Source organism: Cydia pomonella, chromosome 24 (assembly GCF_033807575.1).
Source record: "Cydia pomonella isolate Wapato2018A chromosome 24, ilCydPomo1, whole genome shotgun sequence".
Taxonomy (NCBI): Eukaryota; Metazoa; Arthropoda; class Insecta; order Lepidoptera; family Tortricidae; genus Cydia; species Cydia pomonella.
Window position 1 is genome coordinate 4,246,481 of NC_084726.1, and position 27,912 is coordinate 4,274,392.

Below are 27,912 nucleotides of genomic sequence, written 5' to 3' on the forward strand. Positions count from 1 at the left end.
GGCAAAACTTCGTTTGTGGTTCGCAGTGGGCTGTGTTCTCTAGGTGTTTAAGTGACAACTTATAGTTACTATGTATAAGACTTAACATAGAGACAGGTAAAGCAAAACCACACGTTGTAATGACAAAAAATTGGCAACGAGCATATGAAACTCGAGGAGTTCCAAGCGTCCATGAGATACGGTAACCGCGGTAGTAAATTATTGAAATGGTTATTGACATAACGGAGCCCTGGAGCCCAAATCAGATTTAACGGTTTTGGTCTTATTTTGACTCAACTTTGAGGATCGCTCACGCTGATTGATGCACGCAAATTATGTATATTAGTTCCGATACTGCTATTTACATATGCCTTAACACACCTTTTTTCGCGCAGTTATCGTATAAAAGCGTAATGTTTTAAATTTTTTTTCATTTTATAATAAATGTAAGAACTGCAACTTCTTTTCGAATAATCGGTAATAATGTAATTTACCGGTTTTGTACATCTACGTGCACATCACTAAATCTATCTTAAAACGTCAAACGCAAACGTCAAGTGTTCGTTGTTGATCGCTTGTTGTGAAACTGCGATTAATTTTATATTTTACAAACTACTTTTTGACTTGAGTAAGTGCTAAAAATGACTGCAAAGATCGACCAGAAAGCTTATTTACAGAAGTATTTAACTGGATCGTCATGTGACAAAAAGAAAAAGAAGAAAAAGGTCGTGAAAGGCAAAGGGTAATTGAACATAATTCTTTCAAGCTTATTTCTTATTTTCTCCAGTATCTGTTATACAACTATTCTTTCTAATGTAATTTATACTATTATGAAGACGCTCAAAAGCGTTTATCTGTGTAAAAGTGAAGATTTGTTAGTATTAAATTAGATTTTAAAGGTATAACCTCAAAAACAAGCTTCTTCCCTTTTGAGAGAAAAAGTAGAAATAAGCAACTTTTTTACTTGAATGACTTGTTGATTAAGTTTGGCGTATAAAGTTGACTGCATTAAATAGCACTTAGGTCCGTTATTTTATCAGAAACTTCGCAAAGTTTGGCCATGTTGATATGTCATTGTTACTCGCTATTCTGTCCGATATGAGGCTAGCGTGCTAGTTGTTGGCACCCTCTATTGATTACAGTAATATTTTTACAATCTTAAAACCATTAGATAAGTGTTATGCTATATTGAGTTCTTTCAGGAGAAAGTACAAGGCATTTCATTGTTATACTGCGTAAAAAGCACAGTTAAAATCCTCATACCTTAAGCTTACAGCTTACAGCTCCATAGACATGGCACTGGTTTTCAGGGCACCCAGGTAAACATAAAATAAAAAATTTAAATTTAAATGTAACAAAACAGAACTAAGAAAAAGACAGAGATAGAGAGAAAGTTCACTGACAAAGGGTTTAAAACAGGGTAACACTTTAATTGCCACCCAGCCAAACGAGACATCCAAGCCAGGCCACATTTTCGGCACTGAATAAATAAATAAATAAATAATAAATATTATAGGACATTATTACACAAATTGACTAAGTCCCACAATAAGCTCAATAAGGCTTGTGTTGAGGGTACTTAGACAACGATATATATAATATATAAATATTTATAAATACTTAAATACATAGAAAACACCCATGACTCAGGAACAAATATTCATGCTCATCACACGAATAAATGCCCTTACCAGGATTTGAACCTGGGACCATCAGCTTCGTAGGCAGGGTCACTACCCACTAGGCCAAACCGGTCGTCAAAATGTGAATGTGCTAACTCACTAGAATTCACAAAATGTGTCCGCTTAGTTATTAGAAACTTGTTGTTTACTTAGTTAAAAGTAATTACTGTTTAAGGTTGTACTTAAAAGACGTAAATTGACTTATTATTATTGTGTTAGAGGGCCTTTTGATTGCCATGTAGACCCAGCACTGATCTAATGTTGTGGCTCTTTAAAATTCATTACTAATGGCTGTTGAATCCGGGAAATTCCATATTCTTTGGGCTATTATGCTCTGTACCTCATAATGTTGCAATATTCTCTGTACCTCATAAGGTTGCAATACATATTGCCCTTAGTAGGTAGGAGAATGGCAATTGCAGTCTCCTCTGACTCCCGGCAGAACCTGCATGCCGCATCTTGTTTCTTTCCAATGAAAAACAGGTGATTGTTCAACTTGCTGTAATGTAAATTTTTCCTTAAAATTTTATCAACAGAATCAAATTAATTGATGATGACATAGACTTGTCCAAGCTCCGTCCCCTGGACGGTGATGAGTTGGACATGTTGGATGGCGGCGAGGATGCCCCGCAGATTGCCGGCATTATCGATGAGAGGCCCGAGGAGGTGCGGAAGATGGAACAGTTTAAGACTAGCTCCAAGTGGAAAGTTGTTAATCAGGTAGGTTGATTATTTTTTGAGATATCCTTATGACTGAGAGACATGATATTTATTGTATGTGGCTAGAGTATTTGAAAAACTTTAACCCAACAACTTTTGCATAAAATGCTTTAAAGGAGGTTAAAAATGTAGCCTATCGACCCTGTCGTTAAAGAAAATCCTATTCACAATAATGGGCTACTTTTGATGCTATCATGATGCTATTGTAGAACTCACAACTCAAATATAACCACATACCTTAACTTATTACAAAATAAGACGAATATCTCGAACTTACACATTAAAATTGCTATTTTAACTGATTTGATCTGATTTTATAGATTGATGTTATTTTAACCAGAATTTTAACTATTTCAGGATGATGGTTTCAACAGTAGACTACAAGTACAAGAAATAAAAAGAGACATCAAAGAGAAAGAGAAGGAAAATGAACTAATTTTCGGTAAAATGTACAGTGATTCTGAAGACGAAAAAGAATCAGAAAAAAATAACTCGGAGACTAAAGATAAAGGTTCTAAAAAGGCTCAAAATAGCGATAGTGATATTAGTCCACCGAGGCAAAGATCACCTAAAAAAGATAAAAATTATGATTCGGATCGGTCTCCTCCTAGAAAAAATAGTCAAAAAAGAGAGAAGAGAAGAGGTCATGATTCGGATGAGTCACCACCAAGAAGGAAAGATCAAAGAAGTAAAAAGAATTATGATTCTGACCAATCACCCCCAAGAAGAGGTCAAGAAAGGAAGAATTACGATTCAGATCAGTCGCCTCCAAGAAAATCTCAAAAAGAACAAAAAAGATCAGACTCACCTAGAAAAGGTCGAAAAGAAAGAAGTAAACATTATGACTCTGATGTATCGCCTCCAAGAAAGAATCAAAGAAAGTATGATTCCGATCAATCACCGCCAAGAAAAAGGGAAAATAGACCTAAAGAAAGAAGAAAACCTAGCCGTTGGGGAGACTGGGAGAAAGAACAAGACTCCGATATGTCACCACAAAGAAAATCAAGCAAAAGCTCAAAATCTCCAAAAAGACATTCAAGGTCCCCACAAAGAAAAACCAAGCACTCACGCAGTTCAACCTCACCAAGAAGGAACGATAAAATTGAAAGGAAAAGGAAATCGCCAAGAAGGGGTTCTGATTCTGATTTGTCACCACCAAGAAAACAGAAGAATAAGGATAAACAGAGAAAATCGTCAGATTCTGACTTATCACCGCCTAGAAAAAATGGTGCTAAGAATAGAAGGTACAGTTAGTTAATGCTTTAATTTCTGAAGGCTTTTAAAAACAATGCTACCTGGCTGAATGTATGTGTGTCCTCTGGCACACTGTTAAGCAAAAACCACATGACAAATTCTACATTAGGTATTATTATAATTTGTCTTAATTATGCGAGTGAGCTAGAACAAATTTAAGAATTTTGACATTTACTCTGATCTTGAACGCCTGCCACGGCATGATTTAAGCCTAGTCAGAGGTTTCATCATTTTATACAATTACCCGTTGCTCTTTGGTAAAGGAAAACATTATGAGGAAACCGAACTAATCTCTCTTTCATGGATAGTCAGACAATCTCATTCAGAAACAAGTCTCAGCTCAGCTGTTAGAAAAATTTAGTATTTTTTGTATTAGATTGCTAAAAACGTGGACTTGGACTCCTTTAGGATGCATTCCTTTAAGACTATTGTATTTGTTCAAAATAAGACATATATGTATAATTTTTTTTTAGAAACAGTGACTCTGACCAGTCACCACCCCGAAGAAAAAATGATAGTCCACCACCAACCCACAAGAAAATGGCTCGAACACTCGAAGGGAAGCTGGCCGGACTACAAGACGCTGGACAACTGAGGCAGGAGAATGAAGCGTTCAGGAGGAGAGAGGAGGAAGCCTTTAGTAGGATGAATGATGAAGTGTCTGGGAGAAATGCGAAGGCGGTGTCTAGGAAGAGTAAGTAACTTTTATTCTATTAGATTTTTACAGTCTTTTCTTCAGATGTGGACATCTTTTGGTTGATATGAATGATTGAAAGGATGTATAATGAAAGTAAAGCTAGTTGGACTACATGATGCTGGACAACTGAGGCAGGAGAATGAAGCATTCAGGAGGAGAGAGGAGGAAGCCTTTAGTAGTATGAAAGATGAAGTGTCTGGGAGAAATGCGAAGGTGGTGTCTAGGAAGAGTAAGTAACTTCTATTCTATTACATTTTTACAGTTGTTTCTTCAGATGTGGACATCTTTCGGCTGATTGAATGAATGTATTGTATGATGAAAGTAAAACTAGCCAGACTATAACATGCGGGACAACTGAGGCAGGAGAATGAAGCGTTCAGGAGAGAGGAGGAAGTCTTTAGTAGGATGAATTTTCGGGAAAAAACGCTAAAGTAGTTTCTAGAAAAAAAAATATTTTTATGTCTTCTGCTAGACCTTTAAAGCTTTTTCACCTATCTTTTTGATGATATGAATGATTGAATTAGTAAATGAATGAAGGAAAGCTAGCTAGGCTACAAGACGCTGGACCACTGAGACAGTAAAATGAAGCGTTCAGGAGGAGAGAGGAGGAAGCATTTAGTAGGGTGAACAATGAAGTCACTGGAGAAATGTAATAAACTTAGTCTATACGACATTCCAAACACAAAGAATATAAATTAATTAAAATAACTTAAAGCAGTTTTACAAACAGTGCTTTCTTAGGGTTCGTTACCTGAAAAAAACCGAACTTTTATAGGATTGCTTTGTTGTCCGTCCATCCGTCTATCAAGGCCCTTTATCGCGGAACGCGTGGGAGATATCGAGTGGAAATAAAAACTATATAATCAGGTCTACAGTTCATTTGAAGCTGTGAACAAATCAAACTTCTAAGTTAACGCAAAAAACGTATATTTGGACACTCGAGGGAATGAAAATTTATGAACTACTTTCCGTTGACCTAGAACTAGATCTATGAAATTTGCCAAGTAATATCAATATCGTCTTATACTGTTGGACCCAACAGGCAAAAGAAAATGGGGAAGACAAAAGAAAAGATGGACCGATGACAGAACAAACACAGCAGAAAAATGTTGGATGCATATGGCAAAGGATAGAAGAAGGTGCAAAAGAATGGAGGAGGCTTTACCTCAGAGGGGTCACATAACAAAGAAATGGAAAAAATAGTTGTAAAAAAGAAACACATTGCAAAACTTGTAAAGTCGAAAATAAAGCTTTAATAATAAATCGTCTTATACTTCACATACAGGGAACAATCTGAAAACTATAAATTTGTTAAAAATAAAATAAAGTTAAACTTGTACGGAACCCGTGTTTTAAATTAAATGAGTTTTCGCTCGATGAAAATGAATAGACGCTTACGCCAAAATGAATAAATCAAAACGCAGTGAAGCTCGGAAGAGAATATAGATAGGTACAACTTGTTTTTATGGTGGTATGCCATAATTCCAAGTTGGGAATTGATAAATGTTTTTATAAATTAAATGATTTTTTAAATAATTGTTATACCTAGGTTAGAAGTTGACATTGTAAATTTGTATATTCTTTATGACTGTGATTTTATTTTATTTTAGTTGTAATGCTATTAATTTTATTTTAATTCAATTAATTCATTTATTGCAAATTGTATATTTTAATTTGCATGCCACTAAAAATGGTGAATTGTGCTGATCCATATTATTTTAAGTCCATCACATTGTACCTGACCATGATTCTAGCAAATAAAAACTTTGAAACTTTGAAACTTTTGAAACTTTGGAAAAAATAATGCTTACAATTTAATTTTTTCAGTTGAGATTTTTTACCATTGGACCATGTGAGATTATTTAGATGATTTGCAATATTGTGATTAAAATTTTGAATGTCATGTTTTAGGTAAAAGAGATACATCAGAAGAGAGGCAGAAGCAGAAAGAAAAAGCAGAGAGGCAAAAGGAACTAGACGAGAAATACAAAAAATGGAGCAAAGGGTAAGTTTATTTATATTTACAGCAAACTTATTGTTTTTTATGTATAGAAATCATAAAAAGTTCTCCACTTGCGCGCTACACTTACTCCCATATTACGCGTTACGGCATGTTTTATGTATTTCTTAAACTCCATAATACGTAACACTATTAAAAACACTCGCGATTAAAGGAGGATCTCATGTCTTCATATATCATAAATCATAATCAATGATCGGCGCTCGGATGAAAGTATTACATGGGTATGATTCTATTTAAATTTCATGCACAAATAATATAAAAATGTATGCAGTTTTTTTTAATTGTCTAATTATTATTCTCAAAACAAACATGGTCACATGGTCATGGAAAAATGGTCGCCCTAAATATACTTGGCGCCGTTCCGTGGAGCAAGAGTTGGGAGTATTGGGGAGGGGGTGGGAGGAGGTTACCCGAGCTGCCCGGGACCGGAGTAACAGGATGGAAAGAGAATAATAATAATCAATGATCGGCGCCCGGAAGTAATTTTTCGACGAAAGTATTACATGGATATGATTTTATTTAAATTTCATGCACAAATAATATAAAAATGAATGCAGTTTTTTTTTATTATCGAATTATTATTTTATTACGAATTTGTTAGAAGCTTGAATAAAAACTATGAAATATCAGTTTACAATCTGTTGATGTAAAAATGTATATAACTGGATCCCCAATTTTAAAAGGAGTCGATTGACAATATCAAACACAAAAAAAATATATATATTTATAGGTAACAGATTAAATTCAGTGAGTTTTTAACAATACATGTACATGTTGGACCCGGGTACGTCCTTAAACTTCGTCCAAAAGAGAGGTATGGGCATTGTGAATGTCATCTCGCTTTGTGTGGTAGGGCACAGCACAGCGGATGTCATTCCAAATCTAGAGCAGAGCCCAACTGGAGAAGTACCTCCACCTTACAGAAAACAGCAGCCAAATAACACTAGACCCTACTCATAGTGTTGTGTTCCTGCCGGTGAGTAAGGTTGCCAGAGCTCAACGAGGGGGGGCGGGTTTAGGGTCGGCAACGCGCATGTAACTCCTCTGGAGTTGCAGGCGTACATAGGCTACGGAGACTGCTTACCATCAGGCGGGCCGTATGCTTGTTTGCCACCGACGTAGTATAAAATAAAAAAAAATACATGTATGGTTTTGTTTTTAACACAGACTTATCCATATTAGCCATTACGTTTGACGTTAAAGTGACATAAAATGCTACCAGCCACCGATCACACCCACGATTCCCAAATACATAGTATGAAATTCAATTATCTGAAACAATTTTTTTTTTCTAGCTTAAAACAAATACAAGACCAAGAATCCCGCGTCCAAGATTTCATGCATGAGGCATCGAAGCCTTTAGCCAGACATAAAGATGACGTCGACCTAGAAAGCAGACTTAAAAACATCGAGAGAGAGGGAGATCCAATGCTGGCTTATATGAGAGAGAAGAAGAGGGAACGAGGGGAACTGCCACCAGGTATGTTAGTTTAGTTTTAAAAATCCCGGGAACGTCCATTATACTACAACTCATACAACTATAATAACCATTATGCAACTATGTACTGAACTATAATATTAATTTCAGAACGGCCCACCTACAAAGGCAGTTTTCCGCCAAACCGCTTCAACATTCGTCCCGGTTACCGCTGGGACGGCGTAGATCGTTCCAATGGCTACGAAAAAAGCTTCTTCGAACACCAGAGTAAAAGGCGAGCTCAAGAAGAAGAGGCATACAAATGGAGTACGGAAGATCTATAAGCGACTTTATGGTTAGAGTTATTGAGTGCATTTTGGATTGACTTGTTTTATACACTTAACACTTTAAAATTCGATCGTTATGAGAGCACTGACCTTCTCAAATCGATCTTATATGTCAAGATATAGAGTCCAATTTCACATACAAAGGCAATTTGGAGAAGCCGTAACGGCTATGAGAAAAGCTACTTCGAACACCAGAGTAACAGACGAGCGCAGAGCGACCTTATATGTGTACTGTTAAAGTTCATTTTAGATTGACTCGGTTAAGACACTTATCGGAAAGATTTTCTACATAAAATTAAATCTTACTTGCACTTTAATTGGCATTGACACAGCTATTAAAAAAATATAAGTAGTGCTTAAGAGGGAAGGGGGCGGCCGCTTCTCCGTAAAAACGTAGTCCCCATTTTCCTCTCCGTATATCGACATTATGGAAAACGTTTTTACATAATTTGATGTATATTTTAGACTTTTTTAGATTTTTTAATGATTGTAAAAATTGGAGCGAAATAGTTTTCATATAATTTTTTTATCAAACTTAGGGGGCATATCTGTGGTTGACATACAACAAATTGTGTCAAAATATTTTCAAAAATGTTAATATCCAGAGAGGAAAATGAGGACTACTTTTGTATGAAAAGGCGAATTCACACGGGTCCTCCACTTTCCTCTTAATGTTCAGAAATGTAGCAAAATTATATGTAAGTTTAATAATATCAATACTTTTATTTAAATGTATGTAAGAGAGGTATGGGCATTGTGAATGTCATCTCGCTTTGTGTGGTAGGGCACAGCACAGCGGATGTCACTTCAGATCTAGAGCAGAGCCCAACTGGGGAAGTACCTCCACCTTACAGAAAACCGCAGCCAAATAACAATAGACCTTACTCATAGTGTTGTTCCTGCCGGTGAGTAAGGTTGCCAGAGCTCAACGAGGGTGCGGAAAGGCTCAACAACGCGCATGTAGTCTGGAGTTGCAGGCGTCCGTGGGCTACTGTGATTGCTTACCATGAGGCAGGCCGTATGCTTGTTTGCCACCAACGTAGTATTTAAAAAAGTCCAAGAACAAACAATAAGTATCTTAATTTTGGTAAACAAAACAACAATAATACTCGTATATTTGGGTGAAAAAAAAAATCGGTCTTTTTTTTATACCACGTCGGTGACAAACAAGCATACGGCCCGCCTGATGGTTATCAGTCGCCGTAGCCTATGAACGCCTGCAACTCCAGAGGTGTTACATCCGCGTTGTCTTGATTTTTGTTCTCAAAAAATGTGACCGAGTGGAGTTTTTTTGTATGAGATGAAATTCCGTTGTTAATTTTTATCATGTAAAATATAATCTACAGTTAGAAAGACATACGATAGCACTCGACTTTCTTACTTATTTGATAGAAGACATAGATACAAGAGTGACAGAGTGGTCAGAAACATGACAACCAAAAAAATTTTGAGCCATTTGCGAATTGATAAATAAAAAATTACCTACAGTCAGCAAAAGTCATTAAGCGAGATGTTAAAAATGGGTCTCTATTGTTTCCCAAAACTTTTAAGTCATAATGTATTGTTCGTCCGCATTTTCGTTAGCCATAATTTGGTTTTTCTCAGAAACGCGTAACTCTTCAGGATTGCCATTAAACAAAACTAACCTATCTATAGGATAACGTAAGGAAATTCCTGGAAAGTTAACGGTTTCAGAGTTATGACTATCATTACATTATGACTTTCAATCATTATTATACCAAATAAAGGAATCCGGTTCAAAATTATACAGTTGAACAGTTAATTTACCTTCAGATTTACACACTTCGCCCACTTAACCACTTTTGCTGTTAAACTTAACTGTACATGGATAAACTAGAAATAAAATAACCTATATATATATTTTATACCACGTCGGTGGCAAACAAGCATACGGCCCGCCTGATGGTAAGCAGTTACCGTAGCCTATGGACGCCTGCAACTCCAGAGGTGTTACATGCGCGTTGCCGACCCTATAAAAACTTATGTATAATACTATATGTAAAATGTTCGTGAAAGTAGACCACTGTCAGATAATTTACTGATAAACTTAAATTTTTTTTTGTCAGTTAATTACCTTACGGTGTGAAATAGAAGATAAATATCGTACCTATATCGATGTTAGTATACTGGTTACTAGCCGAAAACTCGCGAATTTTGGGTAAATATTTATATTTGTCTCCTTGCTCACGGGGCAGCACTAAAAGTGTAAATTCCATAAAGCGACACTCAAGGGACCGGACGTTCTTTGACGCTATAAAGAATTTTCATTAAATAGAGAGAAATTAATATTGAAATAAAGCAACTATAACCAACAAATGTCGACGTTATATGGAGTTTACACTGTTTATGAAAATAGTTCTGTCCCGTGAGCAAGGAGACAAATCTTATACTACGTTTCATGCGTTACAAAATACCCAAAAAATATGACATATTTATTCTATGATCCCTTGTCATTTAGATCAAATTGCATCGTCACATTTGTTTTTGTTTGTTCAAAATATGTTTTTGTTATTATAATGATTTTGATAGATTTTGGGAGATAACCCATTTGACCGTAGTGTCCCATAATACCAAAGACTGTACGATATTATCCCCAGTCTTCCAAAACTTCTTCATTTACTTATCTATTCAGAAATAAAGTCAATATTTGGAAGACAATTTTATGAACCTAAGAGAATTGAGTCAATTTCATCACGTAGAAACTCCACGATGACCACGATTTCTATAGATTTTTTTAACACCTTAATAGCATCATTTTATAGAGTAACTATTTTTTATTAAATTAGCAAGTTTCCGTTTTTTTTTTTTAATCGACTTCAGAAAGTAATTATGAATTTATACACATATAAAATATAGATCTCGGACAGAACAGATGAAGAATTCTGGGTGGTAAAAACGTGATTGTTGCGTCATTTAGGGTTCTAGTTAAATTAGACATTCCATAGCGTAAATATTGAACAACCATAACCGAGTGCGACTACCTGCACTAAAGATGGTCCGATTAAAAACTTGCCTACTTTCAAAATTTCATAGTTTTATAAGTCTCAATAGTTTCAAATTTTGCGTCCAAGTTCGCTTATACCATAGACAAAACCTGTAAGTTCATATTAAACATGATAACAATAATGATGGGCCTTCTTTGGTGCATGTAGGTACTTCAATTACCTACGCGTAGGCTACTCGAGTTTTTGAAATTGATTGGATGGAAATGACACAAATAACCCAATCCCACGCGGAAGAAGTAAGTCAACATTCGTTTCATCCGAGACCTATTTTCCATTAGATTTTTTGAATCAATCAAATTTTTCGTGACCCTGGCGACAACTGAGATGTATAGAATCGTTAAAAAATATCATATCTAAGTATCATGCTAAAGAAATATCAAACAATAATGTGAATTAATTGTATTAATAATGTGGTGAAAAATAATGTGGAGTGAGCTAGGAGACATTAAACGAAACTAAAAATTTGATTGACTCACTAAAGAAAAACAACTCGAAAACTATGTGAACTAAGTAAGTTTACAATAACTAAAAAAAGAATTGTCTTATGAAAGCCTAAGTCCAATGATTTGAAATATTGAACCTTATACACGATATATATAAGGATAGTTTTTGATTGGTATTGTTGATATTTTTGAAATAATCACTTTGTACGTCGACTGACTTTCGCAAGGTCTTATGACGCTTTTGCGTTTCGAAACTTTGGTGGTTTGGTTGGTGGACTTTATGTTGAAGAGATACGGTTGGAAATACAAGAGTTTGCGAAATGCAGTTGAATTATGTATTGAAGTTAGCTACACAAATAAACAGGGATTATGATGTTGTGTAAATAAATGGAAGTTTAAATGTGAATGTTTTTTTTTTTATAAAACCTTTAATTACTTTCCATAAGAGTCCGCAGCAAGCTCGGACCTCCACACACGTAGTTACGCTCTCATTTTAAGATGACTAGCTAGATTGCTCCGAAACTTTGTACTTACAATAGGATGAGGTATATGTATGCCTGTAAGTAGTTTTTGTCGCTTCAGATTCCAAAGTTTTAAAAAAACAATGAGGTAAAGGTTTTCATACAAAACTTGTCTTTGCTCTATTTCGTTTGTTTTATAAGCTGGAGCTGTATAAACTATAAGCCATAGATATAGAGTCTGTTCGGAAAGAGAAGAGTCGTGGAATGTATTGGGCCCCATAAATTCCACGACTCTTCTCTTTCCGAACAGACTAACTCATGTCATGTCATTGTATGTGTTGTTTCTGTACGGTAGTACTATTGGGAGCGTGCACGATGGCAGCGCCGCTTAGCGTTCGCAACTACTGGGGAGCTGTCAAATAATGAGCTCAACAAAATAAAGATTATTCCTTAAAAATGTTTACTATAAAATACAGTTACCAATGTGCGAAATCTTTTCGTTTTTAATGTTAAACACACTTGACTTTTGCTTTACTGAAAATAGTCAAAATTATCTGTTAATATAAAATAAAATATTCAGTTAATTTTCTTCGTCGTTGTTTCGTTACAAATTCAGTGAAAAAATATATATTTTATTATGTTTTGATGGCCCACTTCGTCATCCTCTTCCTGGGGACGCGTATGATGCTTTCAAGTATAAAAGTTTTGCCTTCTTCATAGGTTTTAATCAACTCATTTTATGTTAAAACAGATGTTCTTTCGCTTGTCACAACGTTTGTGCCAAAATTGTTTCTGACGGACTTTCAGTAAGGCTTGAGATACACTTGTAAGTTTTACTTACGTAAGTAAGGACAAAGCTATTTGTTAGAATGAGATAATGATATTCATCTCTCACTCTATAGTATCGCTGGGTCCCTACTTACGTAAGTAAAACTTACAAGTGTACCGGCCGCCTAACTGTCATTATAACTAATATTACAATTACCTAATGTTGGTACACTGTATTAGTCATACTATTTTATTAACATCCAAGCAAAACTGCGTTGACACGGACTAGATAAAATGTTTAGCCGTTACGTTGGTAAGCCTGGAATAATACTATATGATATAAAAGCCTAATTTCTAGCTCAATGTTGGAAATATATAAAGTTTACTATTACTGTTTCGTCCACTATTTTTATGGTAAATATGATTTTAAAGCAAAAAACGTGAACAAAATAACGGAATAGTATGGGAATTGACAGAAACACACGTAGCATATTTGCCATATTTGGCCACATCAAGCGCTATGATCGTTCCGGCTTCCCCCACCACCCGCTTTGCACGCTTCCAATAGGGAGCGTGCATAAACTGTAGGGGGGAGCACAGGAGACGTCAGATTTTTGGCGCGAGGTGTAGTTTATGCTTCGAATGTAGCCAACAAGATGGCAAAACCTACTATGCACATAAAACCGTACGAGAACGGTAGATGGCAGCACTTGCTTAGGCAGCAGCGTCAGTGTCAATGTACATGTTTATGTTTCCGATTCAGGGCACAAGATGGCAGACCCTCCAACCGTTCTTATTATTTATTCAATGGTCTTACCACTATTGACCTTTGTAACTTTTATCGCCTCTGCAGACCTTGAAATTTATCGCATGCGATTTTAGGACATTAGCCGGTTAAGTTGTAGGTACAACGAAATCAATCGATCGATGAAATGCCGAAATGTAACGTTATACCTACATTATATAAACGGCAACACTTTTAACTGTTAATAGGTGGACACTATCTCTTTCGTAATAAGGTCCAGCGATGGACAGTTAATAGTGTGGGCGATGGTATCAGAGAAGTGTGTAGAGGGCCCAAATGACCGAAAAAAAAAGTTTTTTTTTCTTCACTTGGCTGGACACACTACCGTGTGTATTCTAGAAGGTTGAAATAAAATACAAACACATTTTACAGTCTTTAATTTAGTGTATTAAAAAAAATAACAATACATACAACAAAGTATGTTCTATTGAGTTGTACATGATTATACATAACTTGTGTATATATTTCTATTGTAATTATTTATAGCTGATTTAATGCAAAGTGTGAATGGGCAGTTTTCATACAAATTTCATACATTCTCTGCTGTTTTAGTATATGTATTTTATATGCCTAAAAATGTTTATTTTCGCATTCGATAAGTCTAGCTTAATAATCAAATAATCACTAAACATTTTGAGATTAACAATTCATTTAATGATCAAGGTGTTAAATAAGTATAATTAGTTTATTATAAAGTCATTTGATAGCAAACAGTAATAATTAAAATTAGGTACTTGAAAACTTATGATTCAAATTCAAACATTCAAATTGATTGATTGTATTCAAATTCGACACATCTAGAATTTGATAGATGGCGCTGTCCAGCATCATATATAATCCAATGACAAAGGTCCGGTGGAAAGTTGATCTTTGACAATTCAATTACCACGAAACAAATATCTATTTCTGCTGACAAACTTTGGGGCACGATTAATATTAAATCGAGCAATATTAGGGGGGCGAGACTGATCATTTCGGGCATTCTCGTCTCCGTTCGGTTCAGCGTTGCTCAGAGCAATTATTAGGGTAGGCACAATTTGACGACCCTTCGCGTGCACAACCAGATAATGACTTAAATATTGACAACCCGAATAGCCGAAAGGGATAGTGCCATACGTTAGAAAGGGACAGCATGATTTGTCCCTGAATTTTCTAACTTGTTTAAAACCGCCGAACACCATGCAACAGGTGATTTTTAATGAAACTGAATAAATTAAGACTTTAAACCAAACTACCACGTTGCTATCAAACACCTTCCAATGAACTCTAGCGCCGCCCCCTCCCCCCGTACCCTCCCCTCCCTCCCCCTCCCCCTCCGCCCCTCCTCTCGGTGCGGTCGTCGTGCTCGTTCTGGTACCCCCTCCCTTGGTACCCTTGGCTCTGGTACCCCTGATTCTGGTAGGATTGGGTTTGGTAGGTTTTGTAGCCACCGCCACCGCCACCTAGATGAAAACAAAAACTCAAGCTGAAAATGGTTTAAGTACTTACATATAAAAATCAAGTCAAGATACCAAATCACAAATAAGGTGGTAGCAGCGACGATCCGGGTTCGATCCCCGAACGTGTATGCAGATATTAACTACTTTTGTATTTTTTTTTGCACTTGAAATTGAAATTATTTATTTTGAATTTTATATTTTTGATTGACTAAGCGAGTGTGAAGCTCGAGCTAAGCGTGTCAGTTTCAACTTGTGCCAAAATGTTTTCTTATGTTTAGTTGTCCTCCCCGCCTGTGGGTAGCATTTCTAAACTGATTTTTGAAATGTTGTGATCAATTGTGATAATTATTATTTTGTCGATTCAGTTCTTTTTTGTATTTGTTAATCAAACTAAGTTTATCAATAATAATATACTATATTCCAATTTTTTTAATTCATTTTTTGTTTTAAGAGCATACCCCGGGGTTTTCGGTGCGGGAATGTTTTACACTAGCCAAAAAACAGGTTAAAACTATAAAAACCAATACTATTTTAATATTTCTAAGCGCATTTGAAGCTTACCTTCTATTTTTAATTCATAGTTTGGTAATTATTTTACAATAGACAAAGTTATAAATACAAGAAAACATTCCCGCCGCACAGTGAAACACGTATTACCCAAAAATACTTTTAATAAAAATTGCAACGAACCGGTAACCTGTCCTTTTTACAAGCTTTTATTTAACGTGCCCTGTTAGCTTGTTCCCACTTCCCGATTTCCTATTGAGCTACAATGTTGCATACATATGTAAATCGGATGACAATGCAATATTATGATGACATGGAGCTGATCTGATGATTGAGACAGCAGGTGGTCATGGGACCTAAATTGTTTGGGGTTTTAAGAATTGTATCGATGAGTATTAATTGCCTGTGGAAATAATAGTACAGTCAACGATAAAAGCTTCTACCATAAAATGATTTTTTTGCTAAAAACTTATTTAACGTTCTTTACAAATTTTTTTTTTTTAGGTGTGTTTATTTAATATTGGTAATAATAATAATGTCAACTTACATAACTAGCACAAATAACATAAAAAAAGAAATTAAAATTACAACATATTAATTAAAATACATTAGCTACTCCACATATAAATAAAGTATAAAGTAAAAATACAAAGTTATACAAACTTTCTAAATTGATTCTAAGTTTGGTTATGCAGTTAATACACCATACCTTGATTCTGGTAACCGCCCTGGTTCTGATAACTACCACCACCGCCTCGGTTATCATAACCTCTCTGGTTGTCATATCCCCTGCTCTGGCTATCGTAGCCGCCTTGGTGGCCTTGGTAACCCTGGCTGCCCTGAAATCAAAAGCAAAAATGAGCTTTATTCTGTAGACTTTAAGGGCGCTTTTACAAGTCTTGTAAGAATGATTACGCACTGACTTCTTGACAATAGTGAGATGTTCACATATTTGTAAACACTGATAAATCTAATGGCGTGTTTTCATAAGGTGGTTCGCTTTCCATACAAAAAACGATTGCGTTTTATTATTGCGTATTATAAGTCATTATACACTATGAATACATAAATATATGCGCATCTATCTACTTTCAAATATTCGTTTGCGCTAAATTGATATAATTTGTCTCATGCAGAAATCACGCAAAAAACGTTATATTATTACAATCCTTAAGTGAGCACTTTGCTGACAGTACTGGAAAATCTTAATGTTTCTGCTTTGTAAGTTCATCTGATTTCATATATATATATATATATATATATATATATATATATATATATATATATATATATATATATATATATATATATGTAAGTATATGTATTTGTATCAATATTATTTATATATATGTATGTTTATGTTTATGTATTTCTTATGAATGTATTGTGTTCGTACATGTATCAATTGTATCACCTATATATACCTCATGTTTTTGCACCGCCTACAACTTATCTGCTTTGCCTAATGGTTGACTGGTAGAGAATGCCTTACGGCATTAAGTTCGCCTATTGTACAGTGTCTTTTCTTATGTGCAATAAAGATTAAATAAAAATAAATAAATAAATAATATATATATAATTGTAACCTAAAAAGACGGCGCACCGGCCTGGTGGTGCGCCGCCTAAACAAAGACACCGACATATATAGAAACCGGTTTTTATTTTTCGAAACCGGTTAATCTGTCAAGAACTTTATGGAAATGTTTTCCTAAAAACCGGTTTAAAACTAACGGTTTTCGGAACCGAAATTAAAAGGTTTTGCGCCAAGTACATGATAACGGTTTGAACATTTAACCGGTTTCCGAGCGTTGAGTAGGTCCCTGAAAAATATCATTCATCAAGTCAAAGATACCTCTAGTAGATGGCGCCATTTTTTGATATTTAACAAATTTAACACATACCTATAAGAATCAAAGTCAAATGGCGTTCTAAAAGTTTTAATCATGTGTCGGAAGATGGCAGCAAATTTACTGTGACTACAAAGTTTTCGAAACGTGGCTTTTCACTATCGGCCTCATCTCGAACCTCAAAGTCGCTCAACCAGCTATGGAGAGGGCTATGCTCGGAGTTTCTCTACGCGATCGAATCAGAAATGAGGAGATCCGTAGACGAACTAAAGTCACCGACATAGCCCACCGGATTAGCAAGCTGAAGTGGCAATGGGCAGGCCACATTGCACGCAGAAGATGGCCGGTGGGGTCGAAAAATGCTCCAGTGGAGACCACGGACTAGCAAGCGCAGCGTAGGCCGACCACCCACAAGATGGACAGACGACCTTATTAAGGTCGCCGGAAGACGCTGGATGTGGGTCGCTTCCAACCGGTACATGCGGAGGTCCAAGGGGGAGGCCTATGTTCAGCAGTGGACGTCTTATGGCTGAGATAATGATGACAAAGCTTTCTTTGACAATCCACCTCTATTTTAAAATTCTATCATGAGTGACTATGACTGTACCTGGTATTGGTTACTCTGGTAGTTCTGGTTGTTGTTGTAACCGCCGGGAGGGACCTCGTAGGTTTGGTAGTTGCGGCTCTGGTTCTGGTTGAAGGGTGCCGGGCTCGTTTGGGGTCTGAAAATAATATAAGGTCTCAAACCACATAAAAAGGGATATAATAATAGGAGTAAATAAATTAAAACAACATGTAATAAACAAAAGTTGTACTATGGGTATAGAAAAAATTGGGTTGCATAAAAGTTTAAGTCATATCTTTGATACGCATAACAACTTTGTGTCATAATCATCATTGCGCATACAAATGAAAAGTCATAATATATTGTGTCATACGTTTTTAGCCATAATATTTGATGAATTACATAGCAGTTATATATTTAGTGAACTATTTAACAAACCTAACCTTAAATTTTATGTGAATTAAATTTATGACTATAAAAATTATGACATGACTCATTTCTGACAAAAACCCAGTTATGTTCAGGAAAAATTTTGAAAAGATTTTTATGACTTACAATTTTAATCATAATTTTCATAAATTAAAAATATGACAAAATTTGTTATGCGACCAGGAGGGAGAGAGAACTTTATATGCAATCCACCAGTCTAAACAAAAAAGTTTATCTATTATTAGCTTTACTGGGGTATTTCCTGGTTACAAAGAAACACATACATGTGTTCGGTATCAAACATTTTGTCAAATTGTTAGGCGGGTCCACACAGGGCGAATACGCGCGAGGCAATGTCCTCGCGCACAAAGCTGCCAGTGTAGACGTGCCTCAGCCGAGGCGGCGCGCGCGTTGTTCTCATCCGACTGCGCCCTTACTATACTCTGTATCTTTAGAGTATTTATATAAAAGATACAGAGTATAGACCTTGAAATATAATATACAAATACGCATGATATAAATCTATGAATGAATAGTTACCGTTGATCGCCCTGCCCCTGGTTGTACCCGCCCTGCACGCGGCCGCCGCGCCCACCCCCGCCGCCGCCCCCGCGCCCGCCCCCACCACCGCCCATGCCGCCTCCACCGCCGCGGCCGCCACCACCCTGATAAACAAATGGGTAGGTAAAACTACTTTTTCTTGTCATTCGTTGCCAGTTACATTCTCATTCTCTTTTAAACAAGAATCGGAACCGGTTTATAAAATACCGGTAAAAACTGGTTTATTTCGGTTTTCCAACGAACTTTTATAAGAATGCGAACGTTTTAAGAACTTTATTTCCTAAAAAATGTTTTACTAAAAACTATTTACCTAAAAAAACCGGTATATTCGACGAGCGACGAAACGGCCGGCCGACCTGGTTGTGAGCCGCGTAAATATAGACACCGACATAGGAAGAAACCGGTTCTCAGAGAGACAAGAACTGTTCTCATAAAAACCGGTTTTAAAATAACGGTTTTTCCAGCGAAACTGTAATGAAAATGTTTTGCGCCAAGTACATGATAACGGTTTGGAAATTTAACCGGTTTCCGAGCCTGCTAGTTACGATAGCTATATGTGCATTTTATGACAGTTTTAGGGCTTTGCCATCTACTATGCATGTTAGTGTAATCTGATAGAACACTTCTTGTAAAAAACTTCCTCTGCGACTTCGTACTGTTGTAAAACACTGTATAGGGAACGTGCATGAACTGTAGGAGGCAGCACAGGAGCCGTCAGATTTTTGGCGCGAGGCGTAAATGTGATGTTTATTGTTCCGATGTAGCCCACAAGATGGCAGAACCTCCAACGCGCACGGTCCCTATACAGTAATAGTACATTACTACAGAGGCCGAGAAGTAAGGCATTGCCAGCCAAGTACATATAGACCGGATAGTTATAAGGCCGACAACCCTTTGATTATCTTTGCGCTACGACGCACGGTATAGGAGATACAGCCATATAACGAAGTATTTATTTTGTATTTAGGGTTCCGTAGCCAAATGGCAAAAAACGGAACCCTTATAGATTCGTCATGTCCGTCTGTCTGTCCGATTATGTCACAGCCACTTTTCTCCGAAACTATAAGAGCTAATACTGTTGAAACTTGGTAAGTAGAGGTATTCTATGAACCGAATTAAGATTTTTACACAAAAATAGAAAAAAAAAACAATAAATTTTGGGGGTTCCCCATACTTTGTACTGAAACTCAAAAAAAATTTTTTCATCAAACCTATACTTGTGGGGTATCTATATAGGGATAGGTCTTCAAAAATGATATTTAGGTTTCTAATATCATTTTTTCTAAACTGAATAGTTTGCGCGAGAGATACTTCCAAAGTGGTAAAATGTGTGTGCCCCCCCGTAACTTCTAAAATAACAGAATGAAAATGCAAACTTCCACCAAAAATTGGTTTGAACGAGAACTAGTAAGTAGTTTTTTTTAATACATCATAAAAAATATATTTGAATTGCATTTCGTAATGTCTTATGGGTTGGTATATCTGAAATAAATTATTTAATTTTTATTTATTTAGAGACAGTGAACGTTTACCTGCGGGCCGGAGGAGCGCTGCTGCCACGACGGCATCTCGGGCGGCGGCGGCTGCGCCTCGTGGGGGCGCCCGCCGCGGTCGGGGACCTAGAATAATTATTAGGGTATGTAACATGTGAAGGTAGGCCTCGAAGGACCGCCTTGACGTCTTCTTTTTATTCCTTCTTCTCCTCTTTATCTCTTACAAAAATTCAAATTTATGGCAGACGGTAGTGGCCATCGCCTTCGATCGAGTGCCAATCTTGCACTAGCAACACCTCATCACAAACCTCGTGCGTATGGTAAATCTTTTGCGGCACGAGCGGTTCAGCTTTGGAATGAGTTGCCTACCTCCTTAAGGCAATCGCGGTCCGTAGCTTCGCTTAAGGGGAGTTAAAGAAGCTGTGGCTATCTGACCAGATTTAACTTATTTGACTTATTTCTGTATTAATATAATATTTGTTATACTATTACTTCTATTTTATTTTTTTTGCCCTCTTTTATAATTTTATTGACTTTCCTCTAGTCTATTGTACTCAGTGCTATATTTGTCTACCATTCTTCATCAACTCTCATCTACTCAAAGGTTAACTGGAAGAAATCCCTTAAAGGGATAAGTTCGCCTTTGTACTGCTAATCCTGTGCCATATTTATATTTTGTCTTCTGTACAATAAAGAGTTTATACATACATACATACCTTTTTGAAAAGATTGGTCTAATATTGCCATAGACCGAGATGTGTGGAAGAGAAAGCCTTTGCCTAGTGTTAGGACACGATAGACTATAGTACATTGTGCAACGAGGGGGGTAAGTGAAATTTTGGATACCAGGGTGGTAATTCCCGACAGCGGCAGGCTGAAGGGAATTAAAGACCCGAGTTTGCAATATTCTTACCCCCGGAGTTACACACAATGTTTTTCATCACACTTGCGAAGAAAAAACTAAATTTTAAGCGAAATAATTATCAAATACGGTGACATATCAACATTCGTCCGCCATTTTGTCATTTCTTGGTAGATGAGGCATCGAAGGCACAGACCTATTCGGCATTCAGCCACAATTGAAAATTATGTAAAAATATTTTAAACGGCTGTTAAATTAATGAAATTAAATAATTTTAAACATAAACAAAAATATTTAATTATAAACGTCAGTATTTTAAAAGTAAAATTCATTTATGCTACTTGATTTGTATGAATAAGTGACATAATTTAAAAAAAAAAGCTATAACTCCCTAGGGAGTTGACAGCTTTTTTTTCACAATCCAGGAACAAAATAGGCCTTTGTCCTTCAGCACACCTGCATTAAATAAGATCTTTTTCGAGCAAGTGTGTTGAAAAGAAATAAATGATTGATGAATGGATGAAAAGATGGATAAATAGCTGGATTGATCGATGGATGACTTTAAAGATGGATGGATGGAAGGTTGGATGATAGATGGTGGATGGTATGATGGATAGGTGGATGGATAAATAGCTAGATTGATCGATGGATGACTTTAAAGATGGATGGATGGAAGGTTGGATGATAGATGGTGGATAGTATAATGGATAGGTGGATGGATAAATAGCTGGATTGATTGATGGATGACTTTAAAGACGGATGACTGGAAGTTTTGATGATAGATGGGCGATAGTATAATGGATAGGTGGATGGATAAATAGCTGGATTGATTAATGGATGCCTTTGAAGACGGATGGATGGAAGTTTTGATGATAGATGGGCGATAGTATAATGGATAGGTGGATGGATAAATAGCTGGATTGATTGATGGATGACTTTAAAGACGGATGGATGGAAGGATGGATGATAGATGGTGGATGGTATGATGGATAGATGGATGAATGATGGGTGGATGTGTTTTAACATACCTGTCCAATGATAACTTTGTTAACGTCGCTCTGTGTATTTTTCCTGACGCTCGCGCTTGACGTTTTCTCCACTTGCAACAACGAGGTCCTGGCAGCGAGGAAATCCGACAGTTTGACGTCGGGTTTCATTCTCATTTGGTCACGTTTCGGCCGGTATGCGGATTGGATGACGTCTTTCTTCGTTTTGAGACGTTCGGACCACTGAAAAAAAAGGTTTCATTAAATGATTGTGAACAAGGCTCGGAAACCGGTTAAATTTCCAAACCGTAAAATTTCGGTTTCGTTATTATTACCGTTATTTTTAAACCGGTTTGTAGGAGAACATTTCCATAGTTTTCATATTAACCGGTTTTGAACAGTAAAAACCGGTTTCTTCCAATGTCACTGTCTTTGTCTATGCGGCACACCACCAGGCCGACCAGCCGTCTCGTCGCTTGCCGGATATACCGAATAAACCGGTTTATTTAGGTTACAATAAAGTTCTTAGAACAATCGCTTTCTTATGAAAGTTCGGAGTAAAAGTGAAATAACTGCTATTTTTAAAACCGGTTCCGAGTCTTGGTTATGAGTAGGGAATGCAATAACCGGGCGTTTTTCATTACCGGTAATTTACCGACGCGAGGTCCCACTAACCGGTTAACCGGTAAATTACCGGTTATACGTTTATGAAATAAAAAACATTGATTTTGCATTATTATTGATTGTGTCCTTATTTTCGTCAGTAACCTTTAAAAGTAATCAACAGCACGTTATAGAAACATCGACAAAACAAAATAATGAAAATAAACTATAAACATTAAACAAGATATATTTACTAATCATATTAAATAAAAAATCAAACATGTATCATTTCAAAGCGAAATGAACTTGTACATTAAATAAGTAACATCAAACTTTTTTAATTCTTTAAAAATCGCAGTCATCAAAGGGTAACAAAAATTATAACTAAAGAGTGACAGTCGTCATTTAAATGTCATACAAGTTTGCATTTACACATCTATCAATATAATATTGTTATTAAAGTAACTAAAACCGTAATCAACATTCATTAAAATCTAGTAAATATAAGAAATAAAAAATTAACAGCAAGATTAGTTTCATATCATTTTAACACTAGTTACTTTAAAATTGCACTTTAAGAGGCCGTTATCGATTTTAGTCGCAAAAATGTCAAATTGATAGATTAAGCGCATGAAATTGTACACCTTTTGTTAACTATTAAAAATAACAAGTACTGGTTTCTTTTAGCACGTCTTGTTATCTTTGATTATAATTTTTTTTTTTTAAAACAGACTCACTTAATTAGTAATGAATTTTTTTTCTGATCGACGTTTAGGTAAACGCGCGAAAAGCAGTGATTTTGTCAATCTTATTTGTAAATTTCGTTAAGTTTGGACTGCTAAAAATGGTAATTTTGTATTACACATATCCTGTACTTCAACTTTAATAAACTACATTTTTGTTACTATAAATTTGAAGTAGTGTAAATGAAAGTTAGACGAAATAAATTTTCTCCAGAAATTACTTCAAAATAAGTGACAATTTCTCTGAAAATTGACTTAATTTCAACGTAATTTTGATACTTAAACAATCTACAACATTTGCTGAAACTGTTCTTATACATCATTTTGTATAATTTACTACCATAATTTATATGAATTTTTAAAAACTATCCCTTCTCGTCACCTATTACCGGGGATGCACGCTTGCGACCTCATTATTAAAAGGCAAGATGAAAAAACGTGCTAATAGAAACCAATACTTGTTATTTAGATATTACGTAACAAAAGGTGTACAATTCCAACGACTAAATCTATCAATTTAAAATGTTTGCTCTAAAATCGTTACCGGGCTATTAAGATAGGAGTTGGAATCAGGAACATGTCATCATCAGATCATTCTGTTAATTAGAACGTTGCTTAGACATTCGTGAACGATATCTTGAACACAAGTAACCAGCGGTAGAAAATGTTCTTTCGCATTCCACACTTGTCGGACACTACAGACTAAAACAAAGGACACTGAACATAGTAAGGCGGGTCGGGTAGGGGTGGCGAGAAGGGAAAGGGCGAGGGATTAGCGACCACTCATTTGTCACAAAACATTGCTTCCTAGTTTCACTCCGACGAGATCATAAGATGCAGAAAAGTAAGTATTTTAAGTGTCTCTTCGTAATCGTAAACCGTAGTAATTGTTTTTTTTTTGTAAGTACGAAGACATAGATGGGCTAATTCAACAGGTTGTTACATTTTTATTTGCCTATACAACGTTCGGTAAATTCCCGGTTACGGCTGGAAATTACCGGTATTTTACCGACTGTAATGTTGGTCAAATTACCGGGTAACCGGTTAACCGGTTAACCGGTTAGCATTCCCTAGTTATGAGCAAAGGAAATTGTAGCCGCAACTTTGATACCCAACAGTAGGGAGGATATGCCGATTCCAGCCCCCTCACCCCCCCTCACACCCCCCCCCCCTCAACCCCCCTCCCCCCGCTCCCCCTCCCCCCACCCCTCAACCCCCCTCCCCCCTCTCCCCTCAACCCCCCTCCCCCCTCTCCCCTCAACCCCCCTCCCCCCTCCCCCACCTTCCCCGCCGCCGCCTCCCCGCCCTCCCCCCCCCCCCCCGCCCCCCTCCCCGCCGCTGCCCCTGGCCTGCGCCACTTGGTAGTTCGGCAAAGATCCGTTAGATGGCGCCACTACCCCCCCCCCCCCCGTCCCGCCGCCTCCCCGCCCTCCCCCGCCCCCTCCCCGCCGCTGCCCCTGGCCCTGCGCCCCTTGGTAGTTGTGCATATATCCTCGCCAGTTGGCGCTACTTTCTATGTTTAAGGTATTTATCTCCCGAGGGAAAACTTCGCTAAAATAGATGGCACCACTTTGTACGTGTACGACAAACAAAAAGTGACGAGGTGGCCTCCAGTGGCGAAGGTCGGATTCGAACCAGCGTCTTTAGCTGACCGGGGCGTCTTTAGCCAGTTAACGTCATGAACCCCTAGGCCACCCCGTCACGGTGAAACTGGTCCTAATTTCTCGACTATATATGCAATCGTAGTGAGACTAGGCGTTATGTGAAATTCGCATGTATCGATGCCAATTTCCTATAGCTCGTTGAGCAATAATGTAAATGACTACATTTGACCTCGCTCGACAAAGATGATTCAGTTTGCACCGAAAGTTGAGGTAAGTACATATATTTATATTTTAATTATTACAAAATAATGTAGTTTCGTTTCCTGTACGATAACTTAACAAACAAATCTTTTCCTCTTTTCATATAGTTCATGAGAACCGTTTCACACGTTTCTTTACCACATGCGCCCCGCCCGTCTACACCCCACCCCTCCACTGAATTTTTCTGCTATAAAAGAGCATGTTGAACCATATTCCCACTACAGTGTCACAACGAATATTGCGTTGAAATCATGGATCCACAAGCTTCATCACATACCAAATGTAGGTATAGTTGTATTATACTCACATTAACATTTGAGTATTTCACCTCTGTTCTGTCTGTGTAGTTTAAATAATCTATCACTTTCGACCTATCCCTTATGTTCTCAATTAGGAACACTTGCTGACTTTTAATATAAATAATAACAATATTTTTATTATATTTTCCCCAGCCGACAACAATACCATCACCACTTGGTGCTGCCAGTGCTGGTTGTCCACCACCACAAGCGGCGGCGGCGGCTGTGACGGTGGCTGTAGCAGCTCCACTTCGCAATCGTCACCCGGACCACAACCGATGGCAACAGCAAAGGCACTGTTAAAACAAGACGATGGGGACAAGGGAAAAACAAACTGCCTAGAGAGCGCTTCTGAGAGCGATACGAGCGATGAAATGAAATCTTTTTATCAAGGATGTAAAAGCAAGTGGATAAAAGCGTTCCAGAACAATACTCTGATTAATAGATGGCGCCTCCCCATGCCATTTCACACATTTAGAGCGGAAGTAGCGAGATTGTTAAAACGATTGTATATCGAAGGTCACCATGACGATTGTCATATTTACCCGTTAATTGTAATGTGGGACGATTTAAACGATGACGTAGAAGAGATAGTGGGAGATGCTCAAATCAACTATCAAGACTGGATTGCGTTATTAGGTGGCGTTACAGCGGAACTATTTTCACGCGTGGTGTTCAATACTAAATCTTTTAATTATTTAATCAATGTAATATTTTGTGTGCTAGGTCCAAACATAATAGCTTCCGGTGATTATGAATGTGAACCTAAATGTAAGAATGCTCGTACATATTAAGGTGATGATGCATTTATTCCTTGTCATTGTTTAATTTTAAATTGTTAGCTCGCTGCGAATGTAAATGTTTTAATGTACACGTATTAATAATAAATTCATATTACTGAATATAGGAATGTTTTATTGAGTGAAACCTCATTGATTTGGAGTAAATGAATATTTATTGAGTAAAATAGTTACACAATGTTATCTTTTTCTATCCAACTTTTTTCATTTAAGCCAAGCCATTTTACATACACTTTATTTCCACGACGCTTTAAAACTTTTTCCACTAGATAAATGTCATTGTGTTTAGTTTTCTGCAACTCTTGTTCATAAAAACATCCAGAGATGGGTTGGTGATTAGCGTCTTGAAGTAAATAGGTCACTGGATTAGTAGTTTGCACTTTAGTTATTGTAAATATTTCCGTAGTCCAATTGCCGGTGTAGCCTTTGGCGAAAGTGGATTTATATTTACTAATTCTCACATGTTGACCGACCTTGAACTTGGCACGTGGTTTGACTTTAATGTGATTGTAGACTTTATGTAACAACTGTTTAGAGTTGTTTTTATTCACACTCGCCGGTGCCATACCGATAGTACGATGCAGTTTGTTATTGTAATATTGTTCCACTTCACTTGTCAGCTGTATCCATTTGTAGGAACCATTCATGCTAAATTGTTTCCAAATACAATGTTTTAAGGTTATAATTAGCCTTTCCACTATGGAAGCTTTCATGACACTATAGGTAGAGTAGTGATTGATATGATGATGTTTCATGAGCGATTTAAATTTGACATTGAAAAACTCTTTTCCATCATCTGATTGAATATTCTTGGGCTTTCTCCCGTTTTCACTCAAAATTCTGCTCATTGCCTTTGTAACATCTTCAGCGCTCTTAGACTTTAGCGGTTGCATCCAAGCGTATTTGGAAAAGGTATCGATACACACTAGAATATACTTGTAGTTGTTATTATCCTTGGAGTACTTTTGCATATCAATTAGATCAATCTGCCATGTGTCATCGAGCCCCCTCTGAATGAATCGACGACGTGGAAATGTTTTTCTCGCATACCTGTGTATCTCGTTGACCACTTGAGCTTTACTCATTTTTCTTCAATCGCTTTCCTGGAGCTATTGCCGTTGCTGATGGTGTTTGGGCTGGTTGTGGTGCGTGTGTTTGTGTAGTAATTCTAGCTGATAATTGTTCAACCTTTACCCGTAAATCTTTTATATCTTTAATATTTGCCTTTAGCTTTGTGTTTAAAAATACTACTTGTTCATCCAATTCAGCCCTACAAATAGCATCAGTTTTA

General features: G+C 36.9%; 2 protein-coding genes across 2 annotated transcripts in view; one reads left to right on the plus strand and one right to left on the minus strand.

The window, feature by feature from the left end:
• The first annotated feature begins 513 nt into the window (after window positions 1–513).
• Window positions 514–11,994, plus strand: LOC133531139 (BUD13 homolog). The gene is made up of 7 exons (XM_061869260.1): window positions 514–721; window positions 2,198–2,381; window positions 2,739–3,625; window positions 4,109–4,329; window positions 6,244–6,337; window positions 7,651–7,835; window positions 7,944–11,994. Exons 1-7 carry the CDS (start codon window positions 621–623, stop codon window positions 8,114–8,116), a joined length of 1,845 nt encoding a protein of 614 aa, XP_061725244.1. The 5' UTR covers window positions 514–620; the 3' UTR covers window positions 8,117–11,994.
• A 1,990-nt stretch (window positions 11,995–13,984) lies between these two features.
• LOC133531141 (protein FAM98A-like) overlaps window positions 13,985–27,912 on the minus strand; it is a 38,531-nt gene continuing 24,603 nt past the window's right edge. The window contains exons 6-11 of the mRNA XM_061869267.1: window positions 22,354–22,554; window positions 20,503–20,589; window positions 18,950–19,074; window positions 18,023–18,137; window positions 16,278–16,407; window positions 13,985–15,064 (exon numbers count right to left, since the gene is read on the minus strand). Of these exons, the coding sequence (XP_061725251.1) occupies window positions 14,889–15,064; window positions 16,278–16,407; window positions 18,023–18,137; window positions 18,950–19,074; window positions 20,503–20,589; window positions 22,354–22,554 (834 nt within the window). The 3' untranslated portion in view covers window positions 13,985–14,888. The remainder of the gene's footprint in view (window positions 15,065–16,277; window positions 16,408–18,022; window positions 18,138–18,949; window positions 19,075–20,502; window positions 20,590–22,353; window positions 22,555–27,912) is intronic.